The sequence below is a fragment of the Akebia trifoliata genome, chromosome 14 (assembly GCF_017979445.1).
Source record: "Akebia trifoliata isolate Shusen 1 chromosome 14, ASM1797944v1, whole genome shotgun sequence".
NCBI classification, from domain to species: domain Eukaryota; kingdom Viridiplantae; phylum Streptophyta; class Magnoliopsida; order Ranunculales; family Lardizabalaceae; genus Akebia; species Akebia trifoliata.
In genome coordinates this window covers 10,709,924-10,728,780 of record NC_141388.1, presented here as the reverse complement: position 1 = coordinate 10,728,780, position 18,857 = coordinate 10,709,924, and the positions used below count along the sequence as shown (strand labels likewise).

General features: G+C 34.3%; 2 protein-coding genes across 2 annotated transcripts; one reads left to right on the top strand and one right to left on the bottom strand.

Moving 5' to 3' along the window:
- Window positions 1–647: 647 nt before the first annotated feature.
- Window positions 648–6,636, top strand: LOC147386207 (uncharacterized). The gene is made up of 9 exons (XM_086422590.1): window positions 648–864; window positions 961–1,165; window positions 1,355–1,445; window positions 2,365–2,510; window positions 2,966–3,209; window positions 3,444–3,548; window positions 3,631–3,813; window positions 4,738–4,939; window positions 5,899–6,636. Exons 1-9 carry the CDS (start codon window positions 696–698, stop codon window positions 6,384–6,386), a joined length of 1,833 nt encoding a protein of 610 aa, XP_086278716.1. The 5' UTR covers window positions 648–695; the 3' UTR covers window positions 6,387–6,636.
- A 2,521-nt stretch (window positions 6,637–9,157) lies between these two features.
- On the bottom strand, window positions 9,158–12,303 carry LOC147386206 (transcription factor DIVARICATA-like). The gene is made up of 2 exons (XM_086422592.1): window positions 10,926–12,303; window positions 9,158–10,315 (listed from the first exon to the last, which is right to left on the bottom strand). The coding sequence occupies exons 1-2, from the start codon at window positions 11,312–11,314 to the stop codon at window positions 9,817–9,819; spliced, it is 888 nt and encodes a 295-aa protein (XP_086278718.1). The 5' UTR covers window positions 11,315–12,303; the 3' UTR covers window positions 9,158–9,816.
- Between the last annotated feature and the right edge of the window lie 6,554 nt (window positions 12,304–18,857).

The window sequence follows — 18,857 nt, the reverse complement described above, 5'->3', positions numbered from 1 at the left end:
GGACTCTGTTTGTTGTGTGTGGTCATCAATGTCTGATATTGAAATCAGGTTGTTTTGTCAGAGGGGGGGACTAGTCTTTTTGGGTTGAAGCCGAGCAACTTAACACTGTAGAAGGGACCATAGTTTGCTACTGTAGCATTTTGAATTATAGTTTGCTAATGTAGCAAGCACTACAGATTGAAGGGGGGCCATAATTAAGTTTGGTCTTGCATGCTTCGTATCGTTATTATTTGCTGCTTGTACTTGTAATTTTGACTTGAGCGTCCCCAGGTCATGGGGTGAACACACCTTGAGCCTTATCAACTTAAGCTTTAGTTGGCATAAACGGTTGAGATTATTAAACAGTAAAAAAAATTGACAGCTGCCACGTATACAAAAGTAAAATTGTTGGTTGAGTTAGGTTAAGTTGGAAAGAGAAGAAAAACGTGGGAGATAGTCTCGCTCTCTGTCCTCTTAAAGGACACGTGGTCTTGTAAAAGGACAGGTCGTAATATTTATCAGCAAATTCGTATTGGATGTCTTGTGCCTGTTAAAGGACACGTGGTCATTTAACAGCAACGTCATATTGGACGTCTTGTGAATTATGATTGGGTGATGGTGGGTCTCACTTTCTGTCCGAAGTCAATAAAATCTGATCTCTTCTTAAACAGTTGGAAAGAAAGTGAGCTAAGAGCGAAGAAGAAGAAGAAGAGAAGATGCATAGAGCATTACAATCGAACTTCATCTACAGAAACCCTAATGAGCCTGTTGAAGCTAGGGTTAGAGATCTTCTCTCTCGAATGACTTTGAAGGAAAAAGCAGGACAAATGACTCAGATCGAAAGATCCGTCGCTTCTCCTTCCGCCATGAGAGACTTATCCATTGGTACTCTTCTCTTCTCTCCATCTTTTTTTAATCAAAATCTTCTGCAATTTATCATTCAATTGAGATGTCTTTGCTTCTTTTTTTCCCACCTAACAGGAAGTATTCTCACCGGTGGTGGACGTCCACCATTCGATCGAGCCTTAGCATCTGATTGGGCCGACATGTTTGATTCCTTACAGAATTCAGCTCTACAGTCTCGTCTCGGGATTCCAATTATCTATGGAATCGATGCGGTTCATGGCCACAACAATGTTTATGGCGCCACTATCTTCCCTCATAACGTGGGCCTTGGAGCTACTCGGTGAGCTTCAATTTTAATTTTTTGCGGAAAGAATTTCATAAATACATGCAAAATCTATGAACTTATCATCCTTACCAAAACATACATGTATGTATCAATGCAATGCAACATAAAACTAATAATATAATAAATCGCTCAATTTTTTTTTTTTAAATAAATCAAAATCCTTATTATCTGAATGTATTGTAGAGATGTGGATTTAGTTCAAAGAATTGGGGTTGCGACTGCTCTTGAAGTTCGAGCAACTGGTCTGAATTATACTTTTGCTCCATGTGTGGCTGTAAGTTGTTATAAATTCATCTAGTCTTTTTCTTATAAGTTTGACTTAGCTACTTGATTCATCACAAAACATGGAGAAATAAAAGGGCCCTACCCTTGCTCTCTTGTTGGGCATTAGTAATATTTTAATTCTTAGTAGTAGAATCTCTGCTCCTGCAATCAAGCATTGAATAATAATTGTCTTGATTAGAGAACTTGCATTGGGTTCAAAGGATCACGGGATCATGTCACAATTGTAAGAAATACAGAACGGTTAAGAACTTTGAAGTCTCTAGGAAGAGAAATGAAATTTTTCTAAAACATGATGAGAAGTTTCTTGCTTAAGAATGGGAAATCAAACTGGCCCTCTAGCTCTTACATGATTTTTTTATACGCGTACCCTCTGGCTTTGGGATTCATTGTGTAAGAACTTTTCTATATTGATGGAATTTGGCTCATCAAGTAGACAGATTGCTTTCATTCAGTACTGTACATTTTATGTATGACTTATGAGAATTTGGGAATCCGGCACTCAAGGCATGCCTGAGTTCCAGGGACGGATTTAGAGTGAGGGCAGTGGGGGCACTTGTCCCCCACAAGAGTTTTCAAATTCCATGGAATAATGTGCTATTGCAAAAGATTTGAGCAGTGGATAAAGAAATTTATCACTATTGCCCCCACAAATTTTTTTTTCACTCTTAATTGTCCCCACAACTATTTTTTTCACTCTTAATTGTCCCCACAAATTTTCTTTTCTACTCTTGATTGCCCCCACATGAGCAAAATCTTGGCTCCGCCCCTGCTGAGTTCCATATGTCCAACCAAGATAGTAGCTAAAATGTGTAAGGGTTCACAGAGGAAAAGCATTGGTGCCACTTTCTATTCCTTGTTTTATTGGAGCAATATTTTGTCTAAAATCACATGACAATGGGTTGTGACAGGTCTGCAGAGATCCCAGATGGGGAAGATGCTATGAGAGTTTCAGTGAAGACACTGAAATTGTTAGGCAGATGGCTTTTATTGTTTCCGGATTGCAAGGAGTGCCACCCCAAGGACACCCTAAAGGTTACCCTTATGTAGCTGGAAGGTAGAGCAGATGCCATTGCTTTATATCTTTTTCATTCTGTGTTACTGACATGGTTAGTCACATAGTTTTTTCTCCTCTTTCTCTAACTCAGGAAAGTTATACTAAACGAAAACATAAGAAAAATAACAAGTACATGTAACAATCTTTTCCGAGGTAGGACAGAGATTCCAAATACAAAGATTTCGGGGCCTCAATGCCCGAATCATTAATGGATGTTTCCTGGCTGTGAGATATGTTTGAATTTATGCTGTTTCACCTACTTTCGGAATTTGTGATTCTAGACATTTTCAATATCTAATTAATCTTGTTATCTACCTTTTTAAACCTATCTTTGTACTACATCTTGTGACTAATTCTAAAACTTTTAAATGTGTGTGGAAGTCCTTATTTTTGTTTTCCAATCCCTTAATGTTCCTCATTGACATTGATTTCTTGATTTATTTGTTCGAATGCAGAAAAAATGTTGTTGCTTGTGCCAAGCATTTTGTTGGAGATGGGGGTACTGACAGAGGGATAAATGAGGGGAATGCTATATTGTCCTTTGATGACTTGGAGAGAATCCATATGGCACCTTATCTTGATTGTATATCTCAAGGAGTTTCCACTATTATGGCAACTTATTCTAGCTGGAATGAAAGCAAGTTGCATTCTGACTATTTTCTCCTAACAAAAATTTTGAAAAATAAGCTGGGTTTTAAGGTAAAAATAAATAAATAAATAGCCTGATCCCCTGGACAAGTTCTAATCTATTCCCTAGTATAAGTCTCCTGAAAATGAGCAATTTTTTTCCATGAAATATGTCATATCGGTTGGCCATATGGTTCTGAAATATAATGCAGCACTTGATATGGTATTTGTCAGCTTGTCTTTATCATTAATGTCTTGGATCCACAAACCAAGAGTGACAAAAGGACTTGTTTATCTCTGCTGCAGGGTTTTGTGATTTCTGACTGGGAAGGTATCGACCGACTCTCTCAACCCCATGGATCAGACTACCGTTACTGCATTTCAGCTTCAATTAATGCAGGAGTGGACATGGTAGAGTTTGAAATCCAAATTCCCAAAGTTAATGTAAAGGTTGTTTTCATATCTCCACCTCCCTAGCTGAGAAACTTTGCAGGTGATGGTGCCTTTCAGATATGAAAAATTCCTGGAGGATTTGATATATCTGGTGGAATCAGGAGAGATACCCATGGCAAGGATTGATGATGCTGTAGAACGGATCCTGAGAGTCAAATTTGTTGCCGGACTTTTTGAGCATCCATTGACTGACAGATCTTTGTTAGAAACAGTGGGTTGCAAGGTAAGATTCACAGAATCATATAAATGGAGCTTGATTCTTGTTTTTCAGCTATGTTGGTTGCACTTTTTCTTCTAAATGTGTGAAATACCCTCCTTGTACACGTGTTAGATTCCAAAATGTCATGGATTCCAGTGTAAACATTTATTAATTTTTGTTTATGTTTTTTTCTTTTCTTACCTTCATGCTACTAATTAACATTTGCTATAACTTATAAGCTCTACCTTTTCTTATTAATGTTTTCTATGCAACAAATTAAATAGTTCATGCGTATATTCTCTAATCTATGATGCATGGCACAAATCATAAGATACCCCCTCACATTATGAAGTAGTAAGTCCCTGTTGCATAAAAACATATTTTTGACTCAAAGAACTCTATCCTTCCAGTTTTGCCGAATATTGCACTCTGTACTCGTAAAATTTCAATATTGGTCTTTAGAGCTTTCACACTCTTGGACCATGTGATGGCACCCCATACTCAATAAATATTTCGTTAAGGAATTGGAGACTTATGCCTTGAGGCTCGCCACAGGGTGAAGCTCTCACTCAAAAAATGTAATGAGGCTTTGAGGAAATACCTTTGTTCCCCAGAGGCTTATGTGTTAGTCAAAGAGGCAGACGCCTTTTTGATGAGTAAGCCTTATGGTGATGTGTCCTATTTCATTTTTAATTGTCTAGTTTTGTAACGTCATCATAAAATAGCCTTTCGATAATCATATAATTTACTTCAATGCATTAACAAGGTTAGCAGTGGTCATCACGTGTTGGAAATAGTTGTGCTAATTGCTAATAGTCATCCAATGCGATAGTATTTATGTTATTTAATGATGGAAAGCTTTTTAGACTACTCTTTCATTTGATGGTTGTTAAATAAGTGGAACTGTTAACTTTTAAATTATGATCTAAATCCAGTGTTATTTCTCAGATGCATAGAGAGTTGGCACGTGAAGCAGTTCGTAAATCCTTGGTTCTGTTAAAAAATGGAAAGGATTCAAAGAAACCATTTCTTCCATTAGATAGAAATGCTAGAAGAATTCTTGTTGCAGGAAGCCATGCAGATGATCTTGGGTACCAGTGTGGAGGATGGACAATTACCTGGCATGGAACCGGTGGCCGAATTACAATTGGTATGTAGTCTTGCAGTGAGCATAAATTGAATATTAGGATTAGTATTTTTTTTTCTAAATTCTCAAATAAATAAATAAATTGAAAATTGATTGCTAGATTACTTTTCAGTTAATAGCTACTTTTTAGAAGTGACAATTTTGTCCTATTGCTGTCTTGAGGGGATCACAAACTTAATTTAATTATCATAATCTATCACTGGTTATCCCTCTATTTGAGGTGAACAACATGAATATGTTGTCACTTTCCAATTATATCTAGATTTGTCTCTTATCAAGGCATGTGTCTTCATGTTTTATTACTAACTTAATTCGCATGTGTCTTCATGTTTTATTACTAACTTAATTCACTTCTTTTTTGACCTTCATCTCATTCCTTTAAAACCCTTAACTTGCAGCAACATATCCAAACAGTTGCAATCAACTTAATTTTATATCACATTCGGGTTATTTCTAGATTTCACTAGTTTGCTCATTTATGATATTGTCTTTCCTAGCCTTTCCAATCGTTCATTTCAACATACTCATCTCTAGTAACATGATTCTATGAACACGTTCTTTCCTGATTACCCAACATTCAGCATCGAGTATAGTTGATCTTATCGTTATCTTTTATAATTTTCTTGGTTGGCATGATCACACAAATCTTTATGAATATTTGAACCAAGATAAGGAAATTGGTATAAATATTATCTAAATTGTCCTGTTGGTGTCAAATGGGTGACATGAACAAGTGAGCAAAGCTGGTTGTTTATATTTAATAACAGGATCTGTATGTAGCATCAACTTAGCTGGTTGAAAAGAAAACTTAATCTGCAGTGCAGCCAACACTTGAGTTTTAAATTTGATCGAGTCAAAAATAGCCAGATATTAATCATTTTATGTAATTTGCAACACCACAATTTCAATCAATCTGATTGGGAACCCCATTTTTTTTAACAGAAATATTTTATGTTGTGTAGGCACAACCATCTTGGATGCCATTAAAGAAACAGTGGGAGATAAAACGGAAATTATCTATGAAGAGTATCCATCACAATCCACCTTAACAGATCAAGAATTCTCCTTCGCCATTGTTGTTGTTGGGGAACCTGCTTATGCGGAGTTCTTGGGTGACAATTCAGAGCTTATAATCCCTTTTAATGGCACTGACGTGATAAAGTCAGTAGCTGATAGAGTTCCCACATTGGTGATTTTGATATCTGGAAGACCCCTAGTTTTGGAACCTGAGCTTTTAGAGAAGATGGATGCATTAGTTGCTGCTTGGTTGCCAGGGACCGAAGCAAAAGGAATAACTGATGTTTTGTTTGGAGATTATGACTTTGAGGGTCTTCTCCCTGTGACATGGTTCAAAAGGGTGGATCAGTTGCCCATGAATGCTGGGCATCAGTCTTACGACCCTCTATTTCCTCTGGGCTTTGGGTTGAAATTCAATATGGAGAGCCTATAAACCTAAGTACATCGAAATCTCCCAAAGTAACAATGGATTATTTGCAGCTTTCGTGTTCACTGTGTTTGTTTTAATGTAACCATGTTTGCGTGTTCATCAGTGGCTATTGGATATAAAAATACATGTATATGGTAAACTTGGACCAAGGCGTACTATGAAGTGCTGAAGAAGCCTTGCCTCAAATGACTACTCTGGTAAGTATAATCCTTGAAAAAGGTTATTTACGTGATGTACATTATGTTTTTATATATTCTTCTCAGCCTAGTTTGTGAAAAAAATCTGGAAAGCATCATATTATGAGAGATACTTGGAACATTCGATACATGGACGAGGTTCCAGAGACTACTACTTAGAATCTCACACCAAGAAGAAAGGAAAAAATAATACCACATTCAAAATTTCCAACCTGTTTAATAGGTACAGTTTCTTCTAACTTATGGTCTCATCATGTCCATTGATACCTACTGATTACCACTGAAGTAGTAATTTTCTTTTCAGAAATGATGTTGCCTTTCCTCAAAGGACAGATTTCCAAGCGTATAGACCATTAGATGGTCCACAGTGTGTGTTGTGTATATTTAGGACCATCTAACGGTGTAGACTTTGGTAGATGTCCTCATTTTTTTTTTTTCATCTATGAAGGATACAACTTATTTTCATTTTATTTAGTATATAATACAAAATTGGCATGTCTTCAACAATATATTAATTATTAAAACCGAGATTTAATGCATCTTTCCCTTTCTGTTCTTTGACATTCTTTTTGTGTTTATGTTAGAAAAGCACCATGAACAAGGGTTATTCTCATATCTTTGACCACTGTAGAAGTTCTTTGTTGCACCAAATCAAGATCCACATGAGTACTTGCTGCTATTCTATTTACCATATTTTATAAAAACTGTTGATGTGTGGTGCACTGAAAGCAATTTGAAGAGAGAAGAATCAAGAAATTTATTAAGAAAAAGAGAGAAACAAGATGACCATAGGTGTAAAGTTGTGAGACTGTGTTTGTGTGTGGACTTAATCCACTTAAAAGGGGTAGATCAAAATTAGAATAAAGTTGTCAAATTGCCTTCCTATGCAACTTGTAGAAAGGCAACTCCTTTCAGAAAGAAAGTGGGTAGTTTTGTCATTTACTTGAGAAAAGGTTCAAAGGGGAATGATTAATTTTCTCATTTTTCCATTCTTTGATCAATGGGTGGGACCTAAAATTATATATGCAAGTGACATGGGTAGGCACTAGGCTTTTCATGATAGCTGCAGCAGCAACAACTATGTTGGGTGAGGATAGTAGCAACTCACAACAACAACAACAACAAAAAATAGAGAAATTAAAAGAAACTAGAAAACAAACAGACAACAACAGCACAATAGGAATCTATATTTGTTTATTTCACTTGTCATTTCTGGAAGAAATTATTCAATTAAGATGAATATGTGCCAATGAATCTTATTTTATAAAATTCACAAGGACACCAACTCTTGTGATAATGATTAATCCATGACCAGAAGAACCAATTGACTTAGTTGATTTCAGTCACTGGGAGATTGTGAGTGGGATAGTTGGGTAGTGGACAGAAGACTTTCGCTGAAGGTTTTCCAATTGTGTAACAATTGGAAATATGGTCTAAGGTTGAAAGTCACAGTCAAATAAATAAGAAAACAAAATTAATTAAAAAAAAGAAAGACATTGATGCAATCTGTTAATGGGGTCATTAGTTTGATGCAGCACTTACTAGGGAGGAAGATTCTTCTATATTTCCTCGGTGGAGAGAATCTTGACACCCACTTTAGGATATAAAAAATAATCTTCCATGATTAAGAAAATCTGTGTATCTGCTTAATGAAAATATTAGATCCTCTGTTTGTGCAAATAGTGTCAAAATGTGATAAAAAAAAAAGTTTGACCTATTTTTGTTTGTTGGTCGGCACGTGTAGGAATCAAGAAACAATGATAACTTGGAGACTTGAAAAACAGATCCATGAGACCACTGTAGTGTTTCCACCATGGACTAGTTACACGATGAAGAAATAAATATGATCGGTCTAGCAAAAGGGATCAAGAAAAGAATGATTAAACAACAAACATAATCTACATCGGTAATCTGACATGGTTCTTTCTATGTTCAATGAAGATTAAAGAATAAACATAATCTACAGTGGTAATCTTTGATGTTTTTTTGAGTTATATTAGTTTATTTATTAAAACATCTTTATAGGATTTCTCATCTCAGTTTGTCCTCGTCATGAAGAGAAAAACTACAAAGAGAAAAAGGAGAGATATAAACATGAGATGCTCAAGTTGGTGGAACAAAGGTTCAGCCTCAACTAAGGTTCTGAGATCAAGGTCGGTCAAGTAGGCCATGTTGGAAGTATAGGTCTTGAATTGCAGAAAAGGACTTAAAGAAAAACCACTAAATACAATAGTAGAAGGAAAGAGTGCTTTATGACTCAGCCAATTTGAACCGAGCATCCAATGACTGATTCGACTGGGTTTCACTTTAGTCTCAACGACCACTCGTAAAAGTGCAGAAATTGATTCCATGTGCCAAATCAGACCTACCAAATATTTGGAACAATCTTCCATCCATAACTGCAAGACAATCCTCATAAGCTCATTAGAAAATTATGAACTTGATCTCGATGTCATCGTGTATCTGCAAATGTTAAGAGACTCAAACCCAACATCTCAAATGGAAAGATTGCACAAGGATTAGGGAACAAACAAAGAATAATAAAATTCACATAGTGTTTAATGGAAATAAGTGATATAGAGCTACAAGAGACATTCTTGTTTCAAATCAAATATAAATTGATGATGTTTCAGAAATACTAAAAACATAAAAATAAACCCATCAATCATCAATCTTGCAACCCTTCTTTCCTATCAACAAAATACAACAGATCTGACGACAGCATCACGTTCAGGGTGGGAACTCATGAGCTGCTTATTTCTTCATGCTGATCCAATCTCAACTACTTGTGTGATTTTAACCCTAGAGTAACTAATATGGAAGACCAACCCATGAAGAAACAAATCTTTCATCAGGAGTTTCCTAGTTTCTATACCTTAAAAATAGAAATACTTGTAAAACATACAAGCCCAATTCATGGATGCATCTGAAAATTCTCACAATCTCTCAGCAAGCACATGAAAATATCTCTAATCTAAGGAGAGAACCTCAAGTTCCACTGAAAATCTTTGATACAACAAAAAACCAAATTTGAAAGTTCTTGGTCAAAGTTCAGAATTTGAAACCCGAAGCAAAACACGATCCTATCTCCCGAAGTTCAAAGACTATGAACTAGCTCCTGTATCCATCAGTATATTCACATTAAAACCATCGAAAAAAGCACGACAAAGAGCAATCCAACTGAACAGAATAAGATTTGGCATTTCAATCCATTGAGAACTTAGAATACGACTCCATTATCCACGAGGGTTACATTGCGAGGATTGCATCTGAAATACCATACCATGGGGTCTAATATGAGATCCATGAATAGCAGCTTTGTGAAGATTTTGCCCTTGTTGTTTCATCCCGTACGAATTTACCCCATAAGGAGGGGGCACGAACAGATTCCCATGTCCCGAGCCGAAAACCATGTTGGCTCTGTCATGGGGTTGATTCCAATCAAATAATGCTTTATGTGTGCCATTTGGGTTAGACTGCTGAGGAAGCATTGTAGATTGATTTAGAGAAGGGGGTCTATTGTTATCTGGTGAAGGAGGTCTAGTGTCGGTAAGATTGACAGTTGTGATATCATGGATGCTCGATCTCCTCTTATCTTTCCCTCCCGAAAGCTGCCTTATAAAATACTTCTGAGCATGGCTAGCGACTTGAGTTGGGGTCCTAGAGATAACAAAATTTCTAGAAATGTTTCTCCAATCTCCTTTCCCATACTTTTTAAGACCCAATAGAAACAACCTGCAATCAATCAACCAAAAACCCATTTCACCAAAAAACTTAAAACTAATGAAAGGAAGGAGAAAAAAACAAAGAAAAAGAAAACGACATCAAACATTAAAGTAAGCGTTAACTGCAACTAATCACAAAGAAGTTTTTATGTAATAGATCAACTGACAAACTCAGTGAAATCATGCTTATTAGTGAACCCATTGTGGAGCTTAAATTTAAAATTATGATTGCTTTTCGATTCGACTTTCAGATGAAAACACCATTACTAATGAGGGTTTAACTCTCGTCATCTTATAAATCAAAACTTTCACCATTACTAGGTTGGGGGGAAAAAGAAAGATAAGATGCTTACAAAGTATAACTACCTGTGTTCATCTTTATTCGAGTTCAAATACCCAACTTTTTAGCCATCTTATAAATCAAAATTTTCCCCATTACTAGATTTGAAAAAAAAAAAAAAAAAGATAAAAGACAAATAAGATGTGGATAATTACCTGTGTTCATCTTAATTGGAGTTCAAAAACCCAATTTTCTAGCCATCTTATAAATCAGAATTTTCATTATTACTAGATAATAATAGAAAAATCAGACAGATAACATGATCACAAATCATAATTACCTGTGTTCATCTTCTGTCCAAGGGATCCCTTTCTTTCTTTCCTGATCAGAAGGCCTACCCGAGGAAGACCTCTTTCCGCAAAGATCGTAAGATTGTGTAAATGTTTGGTTGTTCATCCAATCCAATGTAAAAGAGGATGTAGCGTACCCAGGAATTGGAATCAGCCCTGCTTCTATATCACTAACATCATCTTCTAATTCCTTGTACTGTTTGATTACATCCATTATAGACTTTCCCGGGATCATGTCCGCCACTTTTTGCCATCGATCCGGAGTCTCCCTATCGTATACTGCGAGAGCATTCTCAAACAGTTTGTTCTCTTCATGGGTCCATTTTGTGCTCTTGCTCTCTTCAAGAGACCAATTTGAGTCCATCCCCCACTTCATCATTTCAAATTACAGCGCAGAATCACAGAACATAACGCGAAGGTATTGAAAAAATTCCGTAATTTGAATCCTAGAATTCTTCAAACTTCCAATTTGATTTAACAGAAGAGGTACAATAAGTCAATAACAAGTTAAGGAAAACCTAAAGAGGGAGGTGGAGGTATCAAGAAGAGAAAACAGGCATTAAATCAAGAAGCATTTTCAGAGAATTCGAATAGCTTTTCATACAAGCATGCGATGAAGAATCTAGAAAAGACCCATCTTTCCAAATTCGAAGAAAATCTGAAAATTTGATAAAATACTAGATCTTGGTGCAGAGATATATAACCCTAGAATTGCCAACTATCAGATCTAAATCCACAGTAAGAGAAACAAACAGACCCCAGATAAAATTTGGAGAGAAAAAGATATAAATAATGGAGAAATATGAAGAGATGAGATTAATAAAGATAAGATGGGACTTATAGTGTTTTTTTTATTTATCTGCAACTTCAAATCTCTTTAGAGTTCACAACCCAGATAGAGGGGAAAGCTTAGTAAATTGTGCAAAAATCAGAGATGAGAAACACCCAAACAGTAAAAGAAGCTTAAAAAGCTGAAATAACAGAAACCCAATTGAGAAAACAGAGAGAATCTGAAGAATCGAAGCAGAAAAAGAGGGAAAGATCCGTTCTTTCTTACTTTTCCTTCAGGTTGGAGCACCAAAGAAAAGAGAAAGACAGTAATGAGAGAGAAAGAGTGAAGAAATGAATCCAAATTAGCAAACTCTCACAACTCCTAGTGTAGAGAGAGGGAGAGAGAGACATTAAAGGTGGGGTTGTGATTGGATGGGATGGTGTTTGTGGACGCTTCAAACTTGAAGAAAAAGTTCATCATCTCTTATTAAAATAGGAGTCTCTCTCATTCTCTCTCTCTCCAGTAATAATTTAAGGAAAAATAAAAACAACCCAACCCAAAAACAAAATAAACAGCTGAAACTTTTATTTTTCTCTCCAATTTTAGATGAAGAAAGAAGTGTGTAGTGTAGTGTGGGTTGGTTGGTTGGTCCATAATGTATGATATATTAAATTTGTTGCAAGTTGTCAATGATATTTTTTTAGAGTTTCTATTGCCGCACCAACATTTGCTAACACCACACCAATTCATATGTAAATTACCAAAGAATTGCACGCGTTGGGGGTGGTGTTAGCAAAAGTTGGTGTAGCAAAAGAAACTCTCTTCTCTTTTTAATTTTTTAATTTTTTTTTGTTGGCTAAGCATGATCAGGGATTAATGGTTAATAGAGGTGAAGATGGGTTCAACAGAATTTGAACTTAAATCATGGGATCAACTCTACTCAAGCCTTTACCACTTAGCTAAGTGGCACCATTAGGTGTCAATAGTACATGTTTGATTAAAATTAAATTAAATTGAAAACAAAAAGTCCTAATTTTGAATCTCTTTTATTTTTATACTTACTATAATCAAGTCTAAAAGAATCGAACCAATAGGAACTGAAGTCATCATCTGGTGCTTCTTATATTGTAGGTGATTGAATGTTTTTTTTTTTTTTTTTCAAGTTAATACACATATAATTTTTCAAGTTTTCATTTAAATGAATTATTGGTTGAACTTAAAGTGTTATCTTTCAAGAGGTTTATTACTTGTAAAAAAAGATAAATTTTAATTTTAAATTTTTTTTAAAAATTACTTATGTTTTTATTAGAAGAATTGAAACTATGACATTGATGCTTTTATGGATAATTTGTTATTTTTTTTAAAGAAAAAAGTTAGCAACAATTTGTGTAGAAATGGGATTTTCGTTTTTGAAGATTTCTACTACGTGGATTTGGAGTTGGAGTTGGAGTTGCCACCATTCGTTATTAAAAAAAGGGTGTGAATGAGCACCCGAAAAATAATTTCAAAATTTCATTTTTATTTATAGTGATTCTCTTACAAATAAGAGTGTTAGTCCACCTAAGATCTAGGTAAGGGATCCATGTTAAGAGATAAGGAATGTGTTATGCATCATATTCCTTTCACCATAAGTGGTAATATTTAAAAATAGTCATTTTTTATTTTTATAAATTTTAAGAGAGAAAATTGGTAGAGAAGAAAATTTTGTACCCTCAAATTTTGAGATATTTTATTTTGGACTTAAATCATAGGAGTCACCTTATTATGAGAGGGACCCCATTATGTCTAGGCCTACAAGACTTATCTTTTTAATGAAGATGGACTTCCAAAACCCAAAAGAAAAGAAGTGAGGAGGAGAGATAGGAGAAGGAGATGAAGATGGGAGGGAAGGGGGAGGTGATTACATGGTTGTACTACATCCTATCTTGAAGCTTTATTCTTCATTCTTGTTTTTCTTCTTGAGTTTTTGGTGAAATTGTTCTTGATGATGTATTTTTGTTAGACTTTTTGGGAATTCAATAGAGGTTTAAGGGGGTTTTTTAAAAAGTTGAAGAAAGAGAAGGGATTCAAGCATGAGCTTTTTGAGAGGAAGAATGAGGTTTTATAGGTGTTGAGGGTTATTTTTAGAGGTTAGAAATGTCAAAGTAGAAAATTAAGAAAGAATAACATGAGATTTAGGTATGTGGTGCTTGTCATTTTGAAGTTGGGGAGGGGTAACTTGGTAAAAGAGGATGGATAAGTTATTTTTGACCTAAACCCATGATATAATCTAATTGGGGTTGTTAGACAATCCATTCTTAGGTTGAGTGTTGGTTTAGGTTGAGGGGTGTGGATGTTTGGTTAAAAGAATGACTTGTGTAAGAGATTAGGTAGTTAGATTTTGAAAATGTGGAGGAAATGGTGACATGTGTCCAATGATATGGGGTTTGATTTAGAAAATTAGGGTGTAAAGATGACTTATAGAGTGTTTTGAGGAGAATGTGATAGGATTAGATTATGACATGGGTATGAATTGATTTGTTTTTTGAGGATGATGATGAGTTTAGATAAAAGAATTTAATAGGTGAGTGGTGGTGATGACAAGTGTCCCCTTTGATGATCAATGGTTGCATGGACCTTGAATGATTATGATCATAGATATGGGTATGGATATGGACATGGATTTGAGTCGTTTGATTATAATGGATTTTTGTATGTTAGGCTTAAGATTGGGTTGCATTGAAATTGATTTAGGGTTAAATTATATTGAGGTATTGGTTAGAGTTAAGTTTATTTTAAAATGAGGTTAAAATGAGACTTATGGTGGTTGAGGATTGGTGGGTCATAGGTGGGTTTAAAACGGGTTCGAGATTTGATGATAGGTTCGGGATTAGAGTGGTAAAGATTTGAGAAAGTGGTGGGATTGAAAAAGAGATGGGTTTAGATGAATTAGTCCTACGGTAGGGCCATTAGACTATTGGAACTTGAAAGTCCTAAGACTTTTGATTTGAATAAAAATGATCGAATTTTAAAAATTTGGGCCTTTACGTCCATTAATGATTTTTTTTATTGATAAAATACGTCTTTTTTTAATTTTTTTTCTAGTGGGATCCGTTCAAATTGAGATGTCTACAATTTGTAAAAGGAATTTTCTCATATATTATGCGATGAAAAAAAAACAATACTTGCCAATAAAAAAGAAGAAATTCAATTATCACTCAAAGATTTTTTACTTTATTTTATTTTTGTCTCAAAACAATTTTTGAGAATTGGAATAGTAAGAGCCAAAATGAACCCCATGACACCCCAATTATTTGACACCCACTTGGCTTTCGTATTCTCAAAGAAGTTGGAATCTAAAGATGAGTAAAGTTGTCCCAGCAGCCTTTGTATTTAAATTTCTACAGAAATTTAGATGGAACATTAAAGAAAAAAAAGAAGAAAAACTTTTTTTTTTTTAAGACAAAGGTAACTCCAATTTTTTTAGGGTTTTAAGTTGATGACCAAAATATCTAAAAAGAAACTGTTTTCAGCCACAATTATGGAAGTGCATCTAAACCCCCAAAAGTCACTTCTCTAGATTGCATCACCAAACAATATATATTGCAATCTATCACCTTATAATTATGATTCAAATAGAAGTAATTTTATAAAAGGACCTATATTGATTGTTGAACTATGCTAAATGAGCCCTTGAGTTTTGTTAAGTTAATTGAAGGATATAAACATGTTTCATATAATTAATTACTAAATTATTATTTCATTTGTACCTCCAAGGGGTTGGTTTAATGGTAAAATTAATGATAGGGGTTTGTTCCCTTTGATCATTGTTCCATGTTTTGAAATTTCTATAGCGTTAGGGTGTGTAACCATAGGGATTAATCCATATATGGGATATAATGATACTCCAAGTCATCAAAAAGAAAAAGGAAAAAAGAAATTATTTCATTTATCATATTTTCTTTTAAAGAAAATGATTTAGGACTAGGATTCCAAAAAAACGTCGATTGAGGTAATAATTGAAGGTATGAATATTTTTACAATATAAGACATAACTTTAAACAAAATAGAGTCTTAACAACACCACCCATTCAACCAAATCTTAAATTTTTGGAGATAAGATTTTATGATGATGGTCTAAGAATATTTGTTTTAAAAAAAAAAAAAAATTACTTAAAGGACCATTGTGGAGGGACTTCTTTCTAAAGAGTCCCTAAATTTTGGTGGTCTCTTAATAGTCCATTTAGTGAACTTTTCTTTTCTTAACAGTCCTTGAACATCATCTCCCACATTTCTCATGAGTGAATGTTCTAACCGTTCGAACTTGTTGTTTTCATCCAAAAAATTAGATTTTTAGCATCTAAATTGAGTTTCGGAGACTCTATTCCATTGGAAAGGATTTAAGAAGGAAGAAGAAGTCATTTTCAAGGATTTTTTTTCAAATATTTTGAAGATGTACGTAAAAAATTAAGATTCTTTTACATTTTTTTTTTTTTTTTTTCATATTTTTGGGATGAAAATCAATCCAAAATAGTTATTTTGGGTTGAAATCATTTAAACAAGTCGTTATCTCAAATTTTAGTCGATCTTTCCATATATTTTAGTCGAATAAACTCCAAAATTGAAAATCAATCAAGACCTCCACTTCCTAAAGTGTGGTTCTTGACCATCTCATCAAACCTTAGATGATTAATTTATAAATAATGTTGTTATGAGTTATCTCAAGTCACAACTATAGTTAATCTGACATGCCTCCGAGAGTAGGCTATATTTTCTTGTGTGTTACCATCCCATTGGTTTGAGCCTAAAGGATCCCAAGTCGAATCCTAGAAGAATCCAAGTGAAAATAATGAAAGATCTCCCTATATGGAAAATCAAGAAATAAACCACTATTTCAAATGATCGATGAGAGCGTGGGAAGAAAATATAAATTGAGGGCTTTATCTTTCATTTTTTGCATGATCGCTAAATAAAAATTAAACTTTCAATCCTGATTACTCTTTTTCTTTAAGACCTATAATAAAAAGAATTAGGATGAGCTAAGGCATCCCATTCGTAATAGGAGCGTTGTCTACATGGGACATTTGAGAATGAGTTTAAAACACATCGGGCTACATGAAACACAGCTCGATGTGTTTAATTGCCAACCAAAACATGCCACATAGATGCCTTATCTTGTCATAGGAACAAGACACCGCTCTGGATCACGACTTTAGAAAAATTAATCTCCTATGCACGTGGCATCATCGCACTGGAGTTGGACATTATAAAATATTAAACACCGTTTATACAATAAAAATCTTTCAGAGTTGGACATTTTAAATATTTAACACCGATTATGATTTAAAAATATCTTTATATACCTTCACATCATTTAATTTGAGAAATTCTATGTCCACAGCAACCTTTACTTCCAACACACCAATCCTTTTGAAATTGAGGAGTTATTTACGTAGGGTGAATCTCCATTTTGTGCGTTGAATTTAACGAAATTTTGAATCCAGTAAATTATTCATTTTAATTTCCAAAACATATTTTTCAGTAAATTCGTCACTTTTATAATCCACGAATTTGTTGATAAAATATCAACGATTTTATCATATCAACGATCTTGCTGATAATTTATCTATGAATTCATTGATTATAAAAAATGAAGAAATCATTAAAAAAAAAACATGTTATCCGAATTAAAATGAACAGTATACTAAAATCGAAATTTTGACATAAGTTGCACACGTTTTGAGAAAAATCCTTAGGTGCATGTAGATTGATGTCTTATAAGTAATACTTGGTGTGCCAACAGCAACTCTTTACTCTTGGATTTTGACCCACACTAGTCCGACCAATACATCTAATACAAAAAAACACAAACAAGCAATACAACCAAGCGGTCGCCTTCCGATGTGACCCACAGCTCTCTCTTCGAAATCTACACGGCTAAGGCTATTTCCAACATTTTACAGATTTAACTTTTAAATATAAGTGATTTAGACGTGCCCATTTTATTTTATATGAATATCTTGGATACCCATGTGTTTGAAAAGAGATGCTCTTATTCCTATTTGAGAAATATTTTTCCTACTAACATGGTAAGATTTTAGGTCTTATTAAGAGTTGATTTACTTAAATGGATCACTACATTAGCAATCCAATGCCACATAACCTCTAGATTTCATGAGAAAATTCATATTTAAAAAAAAAGATTTTTTTTTTTTATCTTGATCCAAGGTTTTAAAAATGGATGGTTACTGAATTTTCATCTAACTCCCAAATTTAAAATTAAAATTTAATGGTGAAAAATAATGATTTTGAAATTTTTTTTTTTTTTAAGTTCACAAAATTTTGTCATCAATTTTTGGATGCCACAAAGTGAGCCCAAAGACCTTTCGAACGATTCATATTTTGAACCTCTAGTATTTTTTTTTTTAAATGACTTTTTTCTACAACACGTTGACTTCAAACTCTGCAACCATTTTTGTAATTTTTTAATCTACTAAACCTTGTTTTTATTATGTAGGTTTATGATTATCCTTACCATATTCTTCTCAATTCCTTGTAGTTGGGGATTCTATGGATTTGTTATAATGATAAGTAAACATTTGCTTTCAATGTTTACTTATTTATAGATTTTCAAATTCATGACTGCATCGCATGACATCTTGGTTATAGTGCACTAAGTGATGTTGACAAGGGCAGAGTCAAGATTTTTAGTTAGTGAGGGTTAAGTGTTATTTTATCAAGTTCGTTACTCTACAAATCTTAGAGTGAGACTCACATCATTTCAAAAGATTAAATATCTATAATACTCTCAATTTTTCAATCAATACCTATTATATCATATCTCCTCTCAACATCGATTCTCCCTCATAAAACCATCATTGGACCCACATGGTCACATTGACAAAACAGCACCACAAGTCCACAACCTTCTAATTTTCATGGTAAAACTTAAATTTAAAATTAAAACAATTAGCTTTTTATTTATTTCATCCATGTTTTCGAAGAGAATATATTGGAGGCACCTCTAATACCAAGTAAAATGTAAGGGTTAATTACTGATTTTTATTTTTATTTTCAAGAATTCCACTGGGGACTATAGCCCTTCTCGTCCTTATCTGTCTTCGTCCCTGGATGTCGACATGAGTCTATTTTTTAGTTTTGAGCACCGTCT

What these genes read in the sequence shown, in the direction of transcription:
- LOC147386206 (XM_086422592.1), bottom strand. Translation starts at nt 11,314, where the DNA reads ATGATGAAGTGGGGGATGGACTCAAATTGGTCTCTTGAAGAGAGCAAG. An exon ending in TGGACAGAAGATGAACACAG is followed by an intron (nt 10,316 to 10,925) that starts GTAATTATGATT and finishes GATTGATTGCAG; the next exon opens with GTTGTTTCTATTGGGTCTTA.
- LOC147386207 (XM_086422590.1), top strand. Translation starts at nt 696, where the DNA reads ATGCATAGAGCATTACAATCGAACTTCATCTACAGAAACCCTAATGAG. An exon ending in GTGGGCCTTGGAGCTACTCG is followed by an intron (nt 1,166 to 1,354) that starts GTGAGCTTCAAT and finishes AATGTATTGTAG; the next exon opens with AGATGTGGATTTAGTTCAAA. An exon ending in TACCCTTATGTAGCTGGAAG is followed by an intron (nt 2,511 to 2,965) that starts GTAGAGCAGATG and finishes GTTCGAATGCAG; the next exon opens with AAAAAATGTTGTTGCTTGTG.